Source organism: Heptranchias perlo, chromosome X (assembly GCF_035084215.1).
Source record: "Heptranchias perlo isolate sHepPer1 chromosome X, sHepPer1.hap1, whole genome shotgun sequence".
Lineage (NCBI taxonomy): Eukaryota > Metazoa > Chordata > Chondrichthyes > Hexanchiformes > Hexanchidae > Heptranchias > Heptranchias perlo.
This window is the reverse complement of record NC_090370.1, coordinates 8688738-8708034: the sequence shown is the minus strand read 5'-3', so window position 1 is coordinate 8708034 and position 19297 is coordinate 8688738. Positions and strand designations below refer to the sequence as shown.

The following is a 19297-nucleotide window of genomic DNA, read 5'->3' as shown; positions in this document are numbered from 1 at the left end:
GCCTGGTTCTGGTGTTAGTTTGTTACCAGGTTCTGGTGTTAGTTTGTTACCAGGTTCTGGTGTTAGTTTGTTACCAGGTTTTGTTGTCAGTTTGTTACCAGGTTCTGGTGTTAGTTTGTTACCTGTTTCTGGTGTTAGTTTGTTACCTGGTTGCTGTGTTAATTTGTTACCTGGTTCTGGTGTTAGTTTGTTACCTGGTTCAGGTGTTAGTTTCATACCTGGTTGTGGTATCAGTTTGTTACCTGGTTCTGGTTTTAGTTTGTTACCTGGTTTTGATGTCAGTTTGTTGCCTGTTTCAGCTGTTAGTTTGATACCTGGTTGCTGTGTTAATTTGTTACCTGGTTCTGGTGTTAGTTTGTTACCTGGTTGCTCTGTTAATTTGTTCCCTGGTTCTGATGTTAATTTGTTGTCTGGTTTCCTGTCTCTGATAGTTTGTGGACCGTTTCTTGTACAGCACAAAACTCTCCCTAATTCAGCACTAAATTGGTCATTTTACTCAAGGATGGCTGGTGTGGGGATTTGAAAGAGTGCACTGGCACTGTAAGGGCGTGGTTGGGGTTCAGGCACATTATTGGAGCATAAAAGAGGTGAAAGGCACTTGTATGTAACATAAAACGCACACTGGTACTGCCGAGCTCCATAAGCCCAGTGTTACGAAACCGGCCGCGAGCCAAAGATAAAACTACTGGCGCCCAGCGAGACTGGCTGCCATTTTTAGTGGGTCTTCCTTCTCGCTGGTCTTGATGAACCCCAGCAGTTGTACACTTGGCCGGCCACACCCGCCCTTGGGGAGCCCGGCCGCAAGAGCACAACATGAGACAAAAGCAAAATACCACGGATGCTGGAAATCTGAAATGAAAACAGAAAATGCTCGAACTACTCAGCGGGTCAGGCGGCATTGGCGGAGAGAAAAACAGAGTTAACGTTTCAAGTCAATGTCCTTTCGTCAAAACTGAAAGAAGGTCGAGATTTAACAGTTCATAAGCAAGTGCAGGGCCAGGGAAAAAATGGAGGAGGAAGGGGAGGAGAGAACAAAGGGGAAGGTCTTTGATCAGGTGGAGGGCAGGAGTGATTAAATGACAAGTGATGGTGCAAGGTGAAAGGAGGTAGTAATGGGACAAGTAAAGAAACAAAAGTTGGGTCTCGGGAAGGTAACTAGTGTCAGCAGAGCCATTATCAGCACCTGTTGTCGGAGAAAATGGGAGTAGTGGTTATGATCTCAAATTGTTGAACTCAATGTTGAGTCCAGAAGTCTGTAACCTGCCGAGTCGAACGATGAGGTGCTGTTCCTCGAGCTTCCGTTGAGCTTCATTGGAACCATGTAGGAGGCCGAGGACAGAGAGGTCAGACGCAACATGAAACCGCCTGTGGTCTGTAGCTGTTAAAAAAAAATAAAACGACACTGATTTGCTGTGTGCCCGATGCCAACACGCCAATCGCCGAGCCAATGGTCAGACTCTGTTCGTGGCTGTGCCCATTGGGTTTCCCTGCTTCTCTTGTGCTCCAGATGTTGACATTTGATTCTTGCCAACAAGTCGAGCTTTTGGCACGACTAGAAGCCAGTGCGTAAAACATCTCCTAACGTCAGCGTCTCCTTATGACGTTCCCCTCCCCACCAGCTACTGACATCGGTGACTTGCTGTAAACAGGGCCGAAGGGTAAAGCTGGCAGAGGTGGTCAATCAGGGTCTCACATTTTACTGGTGTCAAGGTGGTTGGCGCATGATGGCTGACTCTAAATGGCACTGACATGACAACGGGCCCCAGCTGCAGTTTTCTAAATTAGCAGACTCTTTAAATACGATATTGGCTAACTTTCTGGCTTTTCCCTCTCGGCTCACTGAAAGAAGGAACAAGTCTGTTTTACTATTTAGGGGCCCAGAGTCATTGGATTTCTCACTTCCGGTTTGAAGCTGGATTCCAGTGGAGACTGGAGAGGAGAAATGTCCAGCGGTTTATTGTGGTTCATCCGCAGACTGGATTATTCGATGTTCAGGTTGTGGTGAAGTTGGGGATGTGGGACTGAGACACACGGACGAGTCAGTCCCAGATTTGACTCCTGCACTGTGCTGAGTTTGCCCATCTCAGCCCAGACAGGAGTTGGAGTTTTACAATCGGCATCGTCACTGAGGAGAGAGGAGGGTGGAGAGGGGCTAAATAAACCAGCCAGGAATTCCACCCCTGGTCGCTATCCGGTGACTCCTGCTGGACCGCGCAGGTGTACAAACGTCGAGTTTAGAACAGGATTAAGCTGGGCTGGGCTGGGCTGTGATGCCCCCCCCCGCCCCCCACAGTAGAACAGCCAGTCGGCCTGACTGCACCTCCTCTCCGTGAGACACCCTGCGTCTTCTCGCACGAACTTGGCCACCAGCACAATTCATCACCCAAATAAACTGTAATTAACACCGGGGGGTCATTCAAAAAGAGCATGAGATCACACGGACGCCTTGCTTGAATGAGTCATTCAGGAAATTTATACGCACTATCGAGACTGCCACCGACGAGAACAGGAAATATTTTTACACGTGACGGGAATTATTTTTAGAGCTCCTGATTCATTCAGCTCTGGTAACCTTTTCCCTCATAGGAAGAGAGAAAAGCCTTCGGCTAAGTGTTTGTTTTGCCTCATGCATAAAGTTTCCGATGGGCTGGAGTCGAGGGAGGAGGCCGTACTCGTGTACACGAGGGCGGTGCCACAGAGTGAATCCGATTCTGTTTGTATTCCAAGGGACCGTGTCCCTAGCCCAGCTACATCATTAAATAAATTTAAAACAGAAATAGGCAGTTTCCTAGAAGTAAAGGGAATTAGGGGTTACGGGGAGCGGGCAGGAAATTGGACATGAATTTAGATTTGAGGTTAGGATCAGATCAGCCATGATCTTATTGAATGGCAGAGCAGGCTCGAGGGGCCAATTGGCCTACTCCTGCTCCTATTTCTTATGTTCTTATGAAACCGTCATCGCGACCCCAACGACCTCAACGCCTGTCGCCTTTAAAACATACTTGCTCCCATCCATTGGTCTCACGCCGCTGCGCTGGTTCGAAACCACCAAGATTTGACTTCTTTCCAATTTTCTCGCCCCTCCTCGCTGGGTTCACCCTCCTCCAGCTCCTCCAAGTGGTCTCTCTATCTCTCAGCCCAGTCAGCGAGTGGCGTGTAGGCTCTTTGAATGTGGAATGGCTTCACAGGCGAGGCGGCCAATTTTAACGTTATTCAGCATCCACACGCACATGTTTCCCACCAGGGGCCACTGGATCGTGACCAGGAGCAGGGGCCCGGGCTGATTTTTCCTCTCCCTAGCCCAGAGGCGCGGAATCCAATCATCACTCCCCCTACTACTGCCCTGGCTGATATCAGGTAGCTCGGTCAAGCCTGAGGCCTTTCTGGTCGTTAAACCGAGGCCCCTGTCTGCCCTCTCAGGTGGACGTAAAAGATCCCATGGCACTATTTCGAAGAAGAGCAGGGGAGTTCTCCCCGGTGTCATGGCGAATATTTATCCCTCAACGGACATTAAATAAACAGACTGTCTGGTCATTTATCACATTGCTGTTTGTGGGATCTTGCTGTGTGCAAATTGGCTGCCGCATTTCCTACATTACAACAGTGACTACACTTCAAAAGTACTTCATTGGCCGTAAAGCACTTTGGGACGTCCTGAGGTGGTGAAAGGCGCTAGAGAAATGCAAATCTTTCTTTTGCTGGCTCAGTTCCACCCAAAATCGATGTGTTGCAAGGAGAGCATTTCATATTGAAGGGATCGAATTACAGATCGAGGGGAAATGCAGTAACTGACGTAACGGTGAGATGGAAAGGGAGTATTTGAGCCAGGGTGAAACAAGAACAGAAAATGCTGGAACCACACAGCAGGTCAGTTAGCATCTGTGGAGAGAACAAACGAGTCTACCTTTTGAATTGGGCCTGTTTGTTCTCTCCACAGATGCTGACTGACCAGCTCTGTGTTTCCAGCATTTTCTGTTTTTGTTTTAGATTTACATTTTTTTTGGAGCTTTTTACATAAATATAGTGCTTGTGTTAAGGGGCTGCATTGTTTTCTGGGAGGGGGCGGAGGGAAGGAGGCATGGGAGAGACTGTGCCATTGTTACCATAGCAATTCCCCTCTAAATCACACACTTTCCCAACTCGGACATATATCGCCATTCCTTCATCGTCGCTGGGTCAAAATCCTGGAAGTCCCTGCCCAAAAGCACTGTGGGAGAACCTTCACCACACGGACTGCAGTGGTTCAAGAAGACGGCTCACCACCACCTTCTCAAGGGCAATTAGGGATGGGCAATAAATGCCGGCCTCGCCAGCGACACCCACATCCCAAGAATGATTTTCTTAAGAACTAGGTCAACTCAGTGTGACAGCAGAAATTTAAGTCTTTGCATTTTCTTTTTAAGAATAAAGATGGCTTTCAACAGTTTCCCTTCAGTTCCTTTTGGGGAAGAGTCCATATCGAGTTCCATCGAGGTGAGGGAAGTCACTCGAAGGTCAGAGACAACCAAGCCAGCTGCCTCAACTCTGCACCTCAGCCCCAACCTCAGAAGAACATATTCTGCAGCACCAATGTGTCATTTCTGTTTCCCATGGGACATAAGGAATAGGAGCAGGAGTAGGCCATTCGGCCCCTCGAGCCTGCTCCGCCATTCAATAAGATCATGGCTGATCTTTGACCTCAACTCCACTTTCCCGCCCGATCCCCATATCACTTGATTCCCTTAGTGGTCAAAAAACTTGCTGGCGGTTTTATGCTGTGGGCTCACACTCACTGGGAACTGGGTTGAGAAACTTTCCAGTCATTTTCGAAGACAACTCTCCAGCCAGCAGAGAGAGAGAGAGAGAGAGAGGGACTTTCAACCTCGGCCAGCTGGATTTTGAGGACAGGTCTCGGAGGTGAAAGATGAGTAGAATGTAGCGCAAGTTACCTCAAGAAAACAAACCTCAAATATTCTTCACATCATTTGGAAAATAGCTGAAAGTGTGAAGAAACAGGAGTTGGGTCGTATCTGTGGCCTGCCAAACTCCGAGATCACTTCAGGCAAACTTAAGCTGTGCTGAAGACGGAACTTTCGTAAAAATACTCGTGAATCTTCCATGACAACGCTCACAATAAGCCACATGTTGCGCTGTTTTATAAGGACAGGAGTGTTACACCATGACATGCGTGGTGTATTATTCTGCTGCTAAGACGGAGCTGAGTGAAATGTGGTAGGTCCCTTTAAGGCCACAAGGGTGAATAGTTTCAAATAGGCACGCCCAGAAATCAATTAGAGATTAATTGCTCTTGGGTACATCCTAAGGTCATTTGGAGGGCATGTCCTGTTGCGGGGGAGATTTGCAGACATTTCTTCCCATGGTCATAAAGAACAGGAAGAAATGTTCTTTTTATCTTTCTTTGCACCCTTTGCGTCAGCTTAGCTCCTATTTGTCACATCTTGCTCGTCATTGCTCCATCTTGCTGTCTGTCCCATCTCATGCTCCCTTCCCCCACTCTCTGTTGTATGTTGCCATTCTCCAGAGCTCTTGCTGTTTTTAATGCCTGTCTTTGGATGAATACTACGATGTTGCTTTGTGTGCGTCACTCTCACATCTCCTGTGTTGGTCAAGGGAATTTGGATGTTGTAGTGTTTTCTGTGATGTAAAGGCATATTTATTTATTTATTCTTGGGATTTGGGCGTCGCTAGCAAGGCCGGCATTTATTGCCCATCCCTAATTGCCCTTGAGAAGGTGGTGGTGAGCCGCCTTCTTGAACCGCTGCAGTCCGTGTGGTGAAGGTTCTCCCACAGTGCTGTTAAGTCGGGAGTTCCTGGATTTTGACCCAGTGACGATGAAGGAACGGCGATATATTTCCAAGTCGGGATGGTATGTGACTTGGAGGGGAACGTGCAGGTGGTGTTGTTCCCATGTGCCTGCTGCCCTTGTCCTTCTAGGTCGCTGGTTTGGGAGGTGCTGTCGAAGAAGCCTTGGCGAGTTGCTGCAGTGCATCCTGTGGATGGTACACACTGCAGCCACAGTGCGCCGCTGGTGAAGGGAGTGAATGTTTAGGGTGGTGGATGGGGTGCCAATCAAGCAGGCTGCTTTGTCCTGGATGGTGTTGAGCTTCTTGAGTGTTGTTGGAGCTGCACTCATCCAGGCAAGTGGAGAGTATTCCATCACACTCCTGACTTGTGCCTTGTAGATGGTGGAGAGGCTTTGGGGAGTCAGGAGGTGAGTCACTCGCCGCAGAATACCCAGCCTCTGACCTGCTGTAGTAGCCACAGTATTTATATGGCTGGTCCAGTTCAGTTTCTGGTCAATGGTGACCCCCCCAGGATGTTGATGGTGGGGGATTCGGCGATGGTAGTGCCGTTGAATGTCAAGGGAAGGTGGTTGGACTCTCTCTTGTTGGAGATGGTGATTGCCTGGCACTTGTCTGGCGCGAATGCTACTTGCCACTTATCAGCCCAAGCCCGGATTGCTTCATTATCTGAGGGGTTGCGAATGGAACGGAACACTGTGTAATGCATTGTGTTTTATGCTTTACACTGTTTTGAATTTCAGGATCGAGAGGAAGATGGTACAGTAAATATTCAGGGTTGCGGACAGGCAGGAGTTGTGCAGTATTAGTGTGGTCTGGAGGGGTTGTGTGATTTGGTAGTGGTGTGAGGGTAAAGCTGTGGTGTTGAAGTAGTGAGTGGGAGTACTGAGAGGGCGTTGGGGTTTGGGTTGACTGGGGAGTGGGGGTTATGAATGAGGGAGGGGTTTATGGGAATGGAGGAGGGTGGCGGGATTTTGGAGTCTGAAGAGAAGGTTTGCAGTTTAGAGGGCTGTTTGGTGGCGGTGCAGTTTTATGGAGATGGGTGTTAGGGTGTGGGAGTACTGTGAGAAGGTGATGGAGTGTGGGAGCATTGGGAGCAGGGACTAGGGAATATGGGACTGGAGGTAGCGATGTAGAGGGGGTTGCAAGGGTATGGGAGGATTTTATGTAATGATAGGTTGTATGTAATTGGGACTATAGAGGTTTTGTTTAATCTTAAAAGTGGGTATGGCAGGTGCCCTTATCTTTTAGGAAAGAAAGACTTGCATTTATATAGCGTCTTTCACAACCTCAAGACATCCTAAAATGCTTTGCAGCCAATGAAATACTTTTGAAGTGTAGTCACTGTTGTAATGTAGGAAATGCGGCAGCCAATTTGTGCACAGCAAGGTCCCACAAACAGTAATGTGACCATGACCAGATAATCTGTTTTAGTGATGTTGGTTGAGGGATAAATATTGGCCCAGGACACCAGGGAGAACTCCCCTGCTCTTCTTCGAAATAGTGCCATGGGATCTTTTACGTCCAACTGAGAGGACAGACGGGGCCTCGGTTTAACGTTGCGTCTGAAAAATTACAGTTAAAATAGGGCCAGGGTCCCTCTGGAGTCCCACTTCTACATTTCATCACTCATCCCGTGGCAAATTTACAGGCTCAGCACATCCTCAAGGTGGCAGGAACCTTAAAAAATAGCGAGTGCCCGTTTCACGACACTGAGTCGGGAATTGCCTTTTAATCCTTTAAAGCATTTAATAGGGTTTTAGTATATTTGACTGGGACTACTGGGAAATTGGGTAAAAGCACTTTAATCCATTAAAAGCCAGTTCCTGGCTCAGTGTCCAGAGACTGAAGTATAGGCCCTGATATTTATGGAGTCAGGGGGAGGTCCTGCCGAATTTTCTGACTCCATTTCCCAGCCGGCAGCAGGCCGGATTGAGAGGCTGTCGGGCAGGAAGGCCTCTGGCACTAGGCCACAACCGGGGCGGGAGGGCGAGATTGTGGGCCGTGGAGGACATTGCGAGGGGAGGGGGGGCGGAGGGGTCCGATCATGAGGCTCCGATCGCAGGGGAGGGAAGCAGGTTACCTTTGGGTGGGGGGGGCAGCACTCCAGCGCAGCCGTTAAATTTGAAACTGTCCTAAAATTTGAGGCACATATTGAAATATTTAAATGAAGGGCTCGCCTCTGGAGAGCAGTTTAGTGGCCCCCCAACCCGCCTGCGTTAAAACTGGAAGTGGGTGTGTTGGGGCCGGGATTCTGATTTTTGAATTTTTAACCCTCTCCCGCCCGTCCTGGGGGGTTAAAATTGCCCCCATCGTGTCACTTACCATTTTTTTATAATGAGTTGGAAGATGAACTCAGAGGCTGTAAGTTGCCGTTTACTTAAGGATGTATCGGGAAATGCAGGAGGTCCATCCAGCAATGGCTGTTTTCTAACTGAAAGGAGGCTTTGAACTTAGTTGCGGGACCTGTCAGAGGTCACGTGAGGAGGTGGGCTGCAAAGTGGCCGTGGCTACCTGTTAAGTTGAGAAAAGAAGCCCACAGAGGCTTAGAGGGCGGGCCGTGTTTGGATTTTGAAGACAGGATTGGGTTCGGCCGTAAAGGCCCAGTCTATAGTCAGATAGTCTGGCAGCCCTCTTCTGTCTCGGCTCACACACACATGAAGGCTGACCGCATGGATGGGATACTGGCTGGCTCTTGGTGCCCACGGAGCTGTGGCCTAATGTAAGTCAGCACCTTCAGGAGAGGAGAACAAACAAAGAAAGAGCAAACTTGCATTTATATAGCACCTTTCACGATCTCAGGATGTCCCCAAAGCACCTTATAGCTAGGGTGGTAGAAGTTTGGAACTCTCTTCCGCAAACGGCAATTGATACTAGCTCAATTGCTAAATTTAAATGTGAGATAGATAGCTTTTTGGCAACCAAAGGTATTAAGGGATATGGGTCAAAGGCAGGTATATGGAGTTAGATCACAGATCAGCCATGATCTTATCAAATGGCGGAGCAGGCACGAGGGGCTGAATGGCCTACTCCTGTTCCTATGTTCATATTGAGGTACTTTTGAAGTGTAGTCACTGTAGTAATGAAGGAAACCCGGCAACCAATTTGCGCACAGCAAGATCCCACAAACAGCAATGAGATAATGACCAGATAATCTGTTTTAATGATGTTGGTTGAGGGATAAATATTGGCCAGGACCCTGCTCTTCTTCGAAATAGTGCTGTGGGATTGTTTACATCCACCTGAGAGGACAGACGAGGCCTCGGTTTGATGTCTAATTCAAAAGATGGCACCTCCGACAGTGCAGCACTGCCTCAGTACTGTACTGGGAGTGTCGGCCTGGATTATGTGGTTAAGGATCTGGAGTAGGATATGAACCCATGACCTCTTGGACTCAGGATCAAGAGTGCTCCCCACTGAGCCACGGCTGGCAGCGTATTGGAACATTGAAAGGGTATGGGGAAGTAAAAGGACTGCTGCAATATGAACATATTCCTAGATTATGCACAGCATGACGGGGCCATATTGGCAAATGCCATGAATTTCGACACTTGCTGTGTGTGCCACAGGTTGCATAACACGTCCCAGAGCCAGCGAACATGCCGCTTCCTGAGCTGTTGCCAACGGTAACAAATCACTGGCTCGAATGCTGATTGAAACTGCTGCATCACCCATTTTGCTATTTCTAAATTCTCTCCTCTTCTTCACAGGTACGGTAAAATAGTTTCCACAAAAGCCATTCTGGATAAGACGACTAACAAGTGCAAAGGTAGGAGACTCTACTTCTATGGTTTCTGAAATCCAAAGGACTTATAAGCAAGGGCCAGGGGGACAGGTTCCATCCATGCCCTCGCCCCTGTGCCGTAGATTCACATCTGCAATTCCCAATGTCGGCATTCCCTGATTTTAATCCGTGCTGACAGGAGGCGGCATGGAGTGCAAGGAAGGTGGGATAACAATTGCAGAGTGGAGTCGTCTTGAGATGCTCCTCTTGGAAACTGGGATTAAGTACTGTACAGGAATGATGTGAGGTGTGCGGAGACGTTAAACAAGGGAGAGATAATAATATTGCGATTTGTTTTTATGGGAGTATTCGACCAGTTATCAGAATTAATGGGTCTTATTCAATCTGGTGCCATCAAAGTGTACGATAACTGAGCAAGATCTCATGCTTTAGTTGTGAGTACAGGGAGGACATGCTCTGGTAACTGTATCAATACTACCGACAGTTCTGTGATACCATTTTAGGAAACCATTTAATGAAGAACAAGTGAGCTTCGCAAATCAGTTGAAATTGCACTGTGTGAAACTATCAATGTTAAAATGTTCCTATGAGATTCCACTACTTTAAAGAAAGTGTTAACAACAACAACTTGCATTAATATTACCGCCTTCTAATGTAGTAAAAACGTCACGGGAGCGAACTCCGAAAGCAAATTTGACACCGAGCCACATAAGGAGATATTAGGACAGGTGACCAAAAGCTTGGTCAAAGAGGTAGGTTTTAAGGAGCATCTTAAAGGAGGAGAGAGAGAGGGAGAGAATTCCAGAGCTTAGGGCCTAGAGGGCTAAAAGAAGTGGGGGATGCACAATAGGCCAGAATTGGAGGAGCGCAGAGATCTCGGAGAGTTGTAGGGCTGGAGGAGGTTACAGAGATAGGGAGGGGGCGAGGCCATGGAAGGATTTGGAAACAAGGATGAGAATTTTAAAATTGAGACGTTCCCGGACCGGAAGCCAGTGTAGGTCAGTGAGTACAGGGGGCGATGGGTGAACGGGACTTGGCGCGAGTTAGGATACGGGCAGCAGAGTTTTGGATGAGCTGAAGTTTCCGGGTAAATAAACAGGTTCACGCCTCCGTTAAGATAGTGGATGTTTGTGCATTCATTGCTGATATGGCAGAGCAGGATTTCAACCTGAAACGGTTAACGCACGCCTCTCGGTCAGTGGGAGCAGGGAAGGGTCCCTAATCTTTACTTGCTTGCTGCTAATTCAAAGTAAAAGGCTCGAGACTCTCCAGTCACAGCCCAGGGGGGGGGGGTGGGGGTGAATGCACCGCAGGTCCATTGGTGCAGAGTGACGGGGAGCTGGCAAACAGCCCATGTAGCAGAGAGTGCCAGGGTTACAGCCTTTGTCTGTGAAGAGGTTTTAATCGATGATGAAAAGAATCCTTTTCTTCATGTCAAAAGTGATTTTTCTCCCCCCCCCCCCCCCCCTCCCCGAAAACGTAGCCGTGACCCCCTCCTCAGCCAAATGCAGCTTTAAGACCGTTCACCGAAGCTAAGTCCAAAGGCAGATCATTTCATCCAAATGCACACTTCGGCCATTGCAGTCTTCACATTCCTGGGATTCCGGCTATCCACGGAACACTCGGGAGGTCCCGACGGAGAACTGTGTTGCAGGGGGAACCAGAGGGAGCGTGCAATAATGTTGTCTGAAACATGTAACGGCATCTGTAAGAGTATTTATACACATGGAACTCGGTGTTCTTCCAGCAACATTTCCTGTTGAGATTGGCAGGCCAAAGGGGGATAAGATCCACCTTCAGTCCTCCAAGGGTGACTGAAGGGGCCATTTTATGAGCCACAATAGTCCTTGTCTCCGAGATGGCGACCCAAATAAAGTTGCAGTCGTTTGCAGTCACTGCCCCCTTGGGGGATCTTTCATGGTGATTAAGAGGCCAATAACCGACCACATGTCCCCCATCTCGTTGCCATGGGCGTATTGCTGGATCTGACCTCTGACCCCCCCCTTCCACCAGCCCCTCCCCCGCATTATTTCTTCCAGTCTACTGGTGTTAGTTTGTCGGGAGTTCAATCTGTTATCAAGGCAAATGACTTCTTGTTTTTTATTCACGGGCAATGACTCTCACTTTGGCACTGCTGTGTTCAGTGAATTCTTCGACTAAACTTTATGATTTAAAAGCATTAAAAGTCAGCAGCCTTATCTATTTTTGGAAAAATACAACCGGGTTTTTAAAAATAACGTGACTCAATCTTAACGACCTTAATGTGTCAGCTTAAAACAGTGAGTGCTTCTCGGCTATTTGACTGTAGGGGTCGTCGCAATTGAGTACAGTCCTGTCCTCAGATGACATCCACGCACTCGCACTTTCCAGCCGGAGTCACTGATCAGGAACAGAGACCCTGACTGATTTCTCCCTTCCCCAGCTGAAACAGGGCTGGGGAATATTTGCTCCCACCCCCCCACCCCCGGCTAAGATCAGCTAACTCTGCACAGATAGGGGATCAAAGATGGGAGCTTCCCGACCTTCCTCAGTCTCCCAGAAAGCTATCCAGGGACCCCTGCTGGAAAGTGTGAAGGGAGGATCAGGTTCAGCGGTGCTGCCCTCCCAGTTGAATAACCTGTCCGTAACTCCACTGTTTAGCTCACCCGCGATTCAGAAGAGATGGGGAGGTAAGAAAAATATCAGTACACGCCAAAGCATTTGTGAATTTGATTCACATGAACCTTTACATCCATTGGCGTTCCCCTGGTCTATAACTTTGATACTAAGCCTGCTTTACATGTTGGCTATCGGTAGATAGAGAGGTTGAATTACTGCTGGTTAAAGTATGCTTTTCACTGCTGGTTAAAACATGGTATAGTTCCCACCTCTTAAAAGGTCCACATTTAATATGGACGGTCGATTATAATGGCCAAAAGGTGATAACCATTATCTGTCTGGATTAACGACTGTTTCAAAGTTGGTGGTTATAACGTTTTAAGTGCCCTGTTTATTTCGGGCAGAAACAGCACTCACTGGTTCGTATAATTACATCAAATCTCACCCTTAATCCTTCACGTAAATCGACAAGTATAGAAAGAATCTGAAGATTATCAAGCCCTGCCTCTCTCTCTTCTATTTAAAAAAATACCGAGAGAGGTAGTCATAACTGAGGAGGCTGACCTACTCTTGGAAACTGATATTTTAACCTTCCTCTCTCTGGCAGTCTTTAATAAAGTATATTCTTTTGAAAAAAGAACTTTTTATTTTACATCCCATTGAAATTATGGCCGATATAATTTGAAACTATTGACAGGCAAAGCCACTGATTGAGATTTTCATGGAAAAAAAATAGGTGTCATCACAAACAATCGTAAAATACAAATTCTGCCCGGCAGCCACGGACAAATAATTGAAATGATTTTTAATTTTATTAATTCTACCCCATTACACCGGCCATCGCATTGGCACAAACGCGCCCGCTCTGAGCAGTGGGGACTGTATTTACTGTGACCCATTTTGAAAAGGCCCTTCTGGAAAAAGTAGAGCAACTTCATGAGCAGGGAGCGATTCCCAGGCTCCCTCTCATTAATTTCACAGCCGTCCGTTTTCTGTTTCCACTTTTCGTGCAGCTGTCGATCGTCTCAGAAGTGGAGGATGATTTTTATCCAGCTCGACTCTTGACTGCTGCTCTGATTTGATTTCTACCTTTCAGCTCCTTTCTGTACCTTTTTGCCTGCTTTCTTTTTTTTTTCCCCCTCCAGTTTTCTCTCTTTCCCCTCTCCCGATGGTGCTGATTCTTGCTGGAGATGGTTCCATGGGTGCTGGCGTCCCAGCAGTACCTCACCTGACTGGCCGTTCTTCATATACAAGTCTAGGCAGTGAGTTCCATGAGCCTATTCCACTGACACACATGTGCGCGCACGTGTACTCAGGCACGCGTGCACCTCTCCCCCTTTCGGGGGAGAGTTCCAGATTAACGTGTGAGCAAAGCCAATGCGTGTAGGCAGGTTGGTTTACCATGGGGGCCATCACAACTCGCCTCACACACACACACACACACACACACACACACACACACACACCTTTGCCAATGGTGGGAGGGTGGGGGGTCACTGGATTAAGAGTGGGAACCTTGGCATTTTTTTTTGGTGTCCCTTTCTAGCATGCCTACGACTCCCATGGCTAAGATCAGCTAACTCGGCATAGGCCGCTGGGATCTCCCTGGTCTTTAGGGCTCAGTGTTACAATGGGGCAGCGCGTCTACCAGCTAATCCACTGAGGGAACCTGCGGTGGAATTTTAAAAAAAACAAGACGCAAGGTTCAACAAACTCGATTCCGAAACATTTCTTCCGTTTTCTAATGTGAAGCTGGATATCTGGAAGCAGTAGTCTGTAATTCGCGTGTGGGATAAGCTTTCATTTAAGCAAATATGAGGTCTTGACACTACAGGAGACCCCTATGGACATGAACCACATCCACTGTTCAGAGGAATGCACAGAGCTCAAAAGTTCAACATCTGGAAGAGCAGGATGCATTCTGGGAAGGATAACATCTCTGTGTCCACCTTGTGGCCTGGCACTGTACCACAGAACCTTCCAGAGAATTTTGGCTCCGAAGCAAAAGTCTTTTTGTTTTTAAACATGAGGTAAGGATTCTCAGGTTTTTTTTCCCTCTTGCTTAGTCCAACGCAGAATTCTCTCTCTCTCTCAACATTTTTGCATTGCGGTTTGGGCTTCCATGTGGTGCGAGACTCGAGGTAAACTCTTGACGGTAGAACGAGGTGGGACAAGGTCAAACTGGTGAGAGGCCAATGTAAGAGCATGTCTGGGAGAGTGATCCACACATGGCAACGGACATCTGGGTAGGTAGCGGAAGCAACCGCCACGGCATAACTTGCAGCTCGTGCTGTGATGGCGAGACTGGAGGCTTGTTCTCGTGTGGCTCATCCAAATGGCCTTCCTCATCTGTGTCTTGGATGGGGATCGTAAAGACTTTGACTCCTTTTTTTGTTTGTTTTTGCTGCTGCTAAAAATTGATTGACACACACATTAATAATTAATGTCTGCGCATCATGGGCTTCATTAGCAAAGGGGAAAATCGGACTGGATGTGTGCCCGGTGAGGAATGGCGGGCCTGCAGATCTCGACTTTCCGTCCCATTTTTACGTTGACAGGACCGAAAACCAGGGGTGCAGGCCCGGCGATTTCCAGACCATTGCTCCTTGCCGCAAGTGCCTGTTTTGGGGGGAGGGGAGGGACCAACTCTTCAGCGTCTGTTTTTTCATTTGAGAAGTTTCCGGACTCGCCACTCAAAAACTAATCCAGAGCCTGAGGGGACGGAGCCCCTTTAAGTACAGTTGGAACATAAGAGGGCCACATTGATGTCATCGTTTTCCCAAAACACATTGTGTAAAGGAGAAGTGACCTTTGGTAGTCCCTGTAAAATGCTGGCTGGTTATAGATACAAGAATTGTATTACACATATTAAATGGCATGTAGAAAATCTTGAGTTGAATCTACCCTTGGATGAGCCTTCCCCGCCCCTGCTCACAGAAATAGGAAACATTAAACCTACCTGACCCAATTCCAGTGTGCCAAGTAACATCTCATGTCTCCAAAATTCCTGGTCTAACACCATCTGTGGACAACACTGATTCATTGCTTTCACGATTCTGAGTGGCCTGGCTGGAGGGATACCTCTTGCTCCACATCATCCCAGCACATCTGCTTCAGTAACGTGCTTCTGGGGCGTCCAAACTGTGGCCCCTGGGCCCTAGCAACATGGCCTTGTAATCCTTGTAACGTTTCCTACATTACAACAGTGACTACCCTTCAAAAGTACTTCATTGGCTGGGAAGTGCTTTGGGACGGCCTGAGGTCGTGAAAGGCGCTATATAAATGCAAGTTCTTTTTCTATGAGGTCCAGGTACATTAATCCTATCTACACTTAAATGTCTTGCTGCTTTGTCCTGTTTGAATTATGTGGGCCTGGGGGTTTGGAACGGGCTGTTTTTTTTTGTGCGGTGGCCTCATTAATGAATAAATCCTAAATCAGAACACCCAAGATCTGTTGGTATGAGCAACTTGAGATACACGCAAATTAATGGGAACGTGGATTTGACCTTTTGTGGCACCATCGAGGCTCCGTGGGAAGCATCCACGTGGCCTTCAAGGAGAACCAGCTTGGACATGCCTGAGACAGAGAATCCAAGAAGAGGAAGATGCAGTTTGTATCCCATGAATGGGACCGACCTGCTAAACCCCACAAGTAACAAAGACCTCTGAGTGAGCGATGGTCAATGCTAAAAGTTGTACTCCAGGCCTTGTTATCGTGCATTGTTTACACCGGGCCTGAGATACAGATGTGAAATGATAATTAGCTGTAAATATTGGTCTGGAACGCAGCCTTTACTGCTGTTTTGAGATTGTGGACAACGTTGAACTATTTCGCCTTAAAGTGACGTCTGTTCTCGGTTGCCACCACACCTCGGGGGTGGGGGGGGGGGAATGATTCGGGCTGAAAATGGCATCATGTGGTATAAATACAAGGGCGGCTTCCCTTCCCCCTCAGCAGCACTGGAAGAGGTCTGGGAGCAGGTCACTTCTCTGGTTACAATCGGGCCCCTTTGCCCCCACGAGAACCTTTTAATAAGTACATTCTAGTGTATCGGTGTTACAGACTCGCTGTAAAACGTATACCACGGGACCTGTATGTGTTCTTGTACCAGCCTGATGGGCAACATTTGTAGGGTTTATAGCATGGCATCACTTTACCAGGAGGAGGGCAACAGCTCTGGCCAAAAGAACCCATAACCACTGCCATCTTGACCGGCTGAAGCACTCCTGCTCCCCTCCCCCATATCGGTCACGTGTTAATTTTGTCACACCAGCACATCCTGTACTTTTCAAATAACATGGGTAAGCTGCTGCGCACATGGAGGGTGCTCCATTTCAGGAGGTTCCAGGAAAAACATCATACTACCCTCGCACGGCTGGAGGGCGAAACTTAGCCGCTTACCCAGTGATGGCCCTTGTTTATTGGCAGCACTGCCTTCCCTTTTGGTCCTGGGCCTGTTCACAGTCGAAGAAGTTTCCCTCCCTAAACCTCTCCCCCTCTCTTCCTCTCTCTCCTCCTTTTAAGACGCTCCTTAAAACCTACCTCTTTGCTTTGGTCGCCTGTCCTAATAGCTCCCTATGTGGCTCGGTGTCAAATTTTGTCTGATTAACGCTCCTGCGAAGTGCCTCAGGACGTTGTACTACATTTAAGGCGCTATATAAATGCAAGTTGTTGTTGTTGAATAACTTCTGGCGCCTCCGACTTGACAAGACTCGAGGAGAGGCGGATTTCCAAAATGGCAGGTTGTAGAAACTTTGCGCCACTTATCACAGCAAACAGGCTCCCAGTGCTGTACTCGTTGGGTCTCAAGCACGTTGTAGTTGCAAGTTGATCCTGTGTAGGTGCCGTGCATTTTGAGGCAGGTTAAGTCCCGAGACCTGCACCGCCATCTTGGATACCACGTCAGACTCCCGCAGAGGCTCCACTGCATATTTTTCCATTGTGGCTGCCACATGATCATCTGAAATATAAGATTAAAAAATAATAAATCTGTACAGGGGGGCGCAACAACTTGATCGCATCAGTACGCCCTGTTCTGTGCGCACATATCTTGACGACGTGTTAAGAACATGGGAAATAGGAGCAGGAGTAGGCCATTCGGCCCCTCGAGCCTGCTTCGCCATTCAACAAGATCATGGCTGATCTTCTACCTCAACGCCATTTTCCTGCACCATCCCCATATCCCTTGATGCCTTTAATGTTGAGAAATCTATCGATCTCTGTTTTGAATGTACTCAATGACTGAGCCTCCACAGCCCTCTGGGGTAGAGAATTCCAAAGATTCACCACCCTCTGAGTGAGGAAATTTCTCCTCATCTCAGTCCTAAATGGCCTCCCCCTTTATTCTGAGACTGTGACCCCTGGTCCTAGACTCCCCAGCCAGGGGAAACATCCCCCCTGCATCTACCCTGTCGAGCCCTGTAAGAATTTTGTATGTTTCAATGAGATCCCCTCTCATTCTTCGAAAATCTAGAGAATATAGGCCTAGTCAACTCAATCTCTCCTCATACGACAATCCCGCCATCCCAGGAATCAGTCTGGTGAACCCTTCATTGCACTCCCTCTATGGCAAGTATATCCTTTCTTAAGTAAGGAAACCAAAATTGTACACAATACTCCAGATGTGGTCTCACCAAGGCCCTATATAATTGCAGTAAGACATCTTTACTCCTGTACTCAAATCCTCTTGTAATAAAGGCCAACATACCATTTGCCTTCCTAATTGCTTGCTGCACCTGCATGTTTGCTTTCAGTGACTCATGTACAAGGACACCCAGGTCCCTTTGAACATCAACATTTCCCAATCTCACCATTTAAAAAATACTCTGCATTTCTGTTTTTCCTACCAAAGTGGATAACTTCACATTTTTCCACATTATAGTCCATCTGCCATGTTCTTGCCCACTCACTTAGCCTGTCAAAATCCCCTTGAAGCCTCTTTGCATCCTCCTCACAACTCACATTCCCACCTAGTTTTGCGTCATCAGCAAACTTGGAAATATTACATTTGGTCCCCTCATCCAAATCATTGATATAGATTGTGAATAGCTGGGGCCCAAGCACTGGTCCCTGTGGTACCCCACTAGTCACAGTCTGCCAACCTGTTACCATGGCAACAGTGACCCTTATGTACCAAAGAGGTACAGCTCCCCCAATGGTTTAGTGGGTAAATGGGATGGTACAAAGGTGCACACAGAAGGGCTGCCAACCCTCCAGGTTTGTCCAGGAGTCTGCAGGAATTGTAGATTAATCTCCTGGACACTGCTGCGAGCAACACCCAGGAGAAAAATCATTTGGGCATTTAAAGAAAAAAGTGTTCTTTTTTTCATTTTATTTTAACACTTTAGTTTATTCGTTCTAAAAATATCAGAGATGGGGGGAGAAAAAAGGCTGTTTGACTGGAGGAGGCCATTGGTCATGTGATGGAACTGCCAGCAATATGTCCGACCAGAGTTGTCAACCCTAACTGAGCTGGTCTCAGTTGGGTCATTAATAGGAGGGGGTGGGAGAGGTCTACAATTGACCAAAGCCCCCTCTGGGGACCACAACAACAACAAAATGAAACAGCCAGGGTTCCTGCTCCTGATTTTGGCTCCCTCTGGAAAATGTGTGGGCAGCAGGATAGGACCAAGCTTGGTTGCGAGGCCCCCCACAGTCCACCAACACTGTCCACCCTCCCATCAGTACGTCTGAGAGATCACGGCGAAGCAGTCACCTTCACCAGAGCGGTCTTTTAAGGTGACCATGCATTGCGGTCAGTTGACGCTCTCTGACCTTTGACACTCCAGGCCCCTGTGTCGAGCAGCGATGGGCTTCAGGGCTGCTGCTTCCGCCAGGTGAACCTTCCATTTCACTTATTTTGCTGACACGTCTTCTAAATTGAATCAGCTCGCCTCTGCTTCAGAGAGAGGCGGTTTCGCCAGATGAGCCCCTTCACTGTTTCTTTCCCTCACCCTTCCTTTCATTTCAAATTCATCGTTTTCCTAGGGAAGGCAATGGATTCGATTCTGCCCTCTCGCCTCTGGGGCCTGGACTCCAAACCAGCTCGGACCGATGAGAACGAAAGTCTCCTGTCTCTCGTTAGCTGGGGGTTTCCTTTGTAAAATGAGTTTGGAGCAGCATCGACCAAGTGCCTAGTGGTCAAGGACACAA

At 47.9% G+C, this 19297-nt stretch overlaps 1 protein-coding gene across 4 annotated transcripts in view; it reads left to right on the top strand.

Annotated features, from left to right (window-relative positions):
- LOC137307250 (RNA-binding motif, single-stranded-interacting protein 2-like) overlaps window positions 1–19297 on the top strand; it is a 443828-nt gene that overhangs the window by 364235 nt on the left and 60296 nt on the right. For all 4 annotated transcript variants that reach the window (XM_067976682.1, XM_067976679.1, XM_067976681.1 and 1 more), the window contains exon 3: window positions 9512–9570. In XM_067976682.1, the coding sequence (XP_067832783.1) occupies window positions 9512–9570 (59 nt within the window). The remainder of the gene's footprint in view (window positions 1–9511; window positions 9571–19297) is intronic.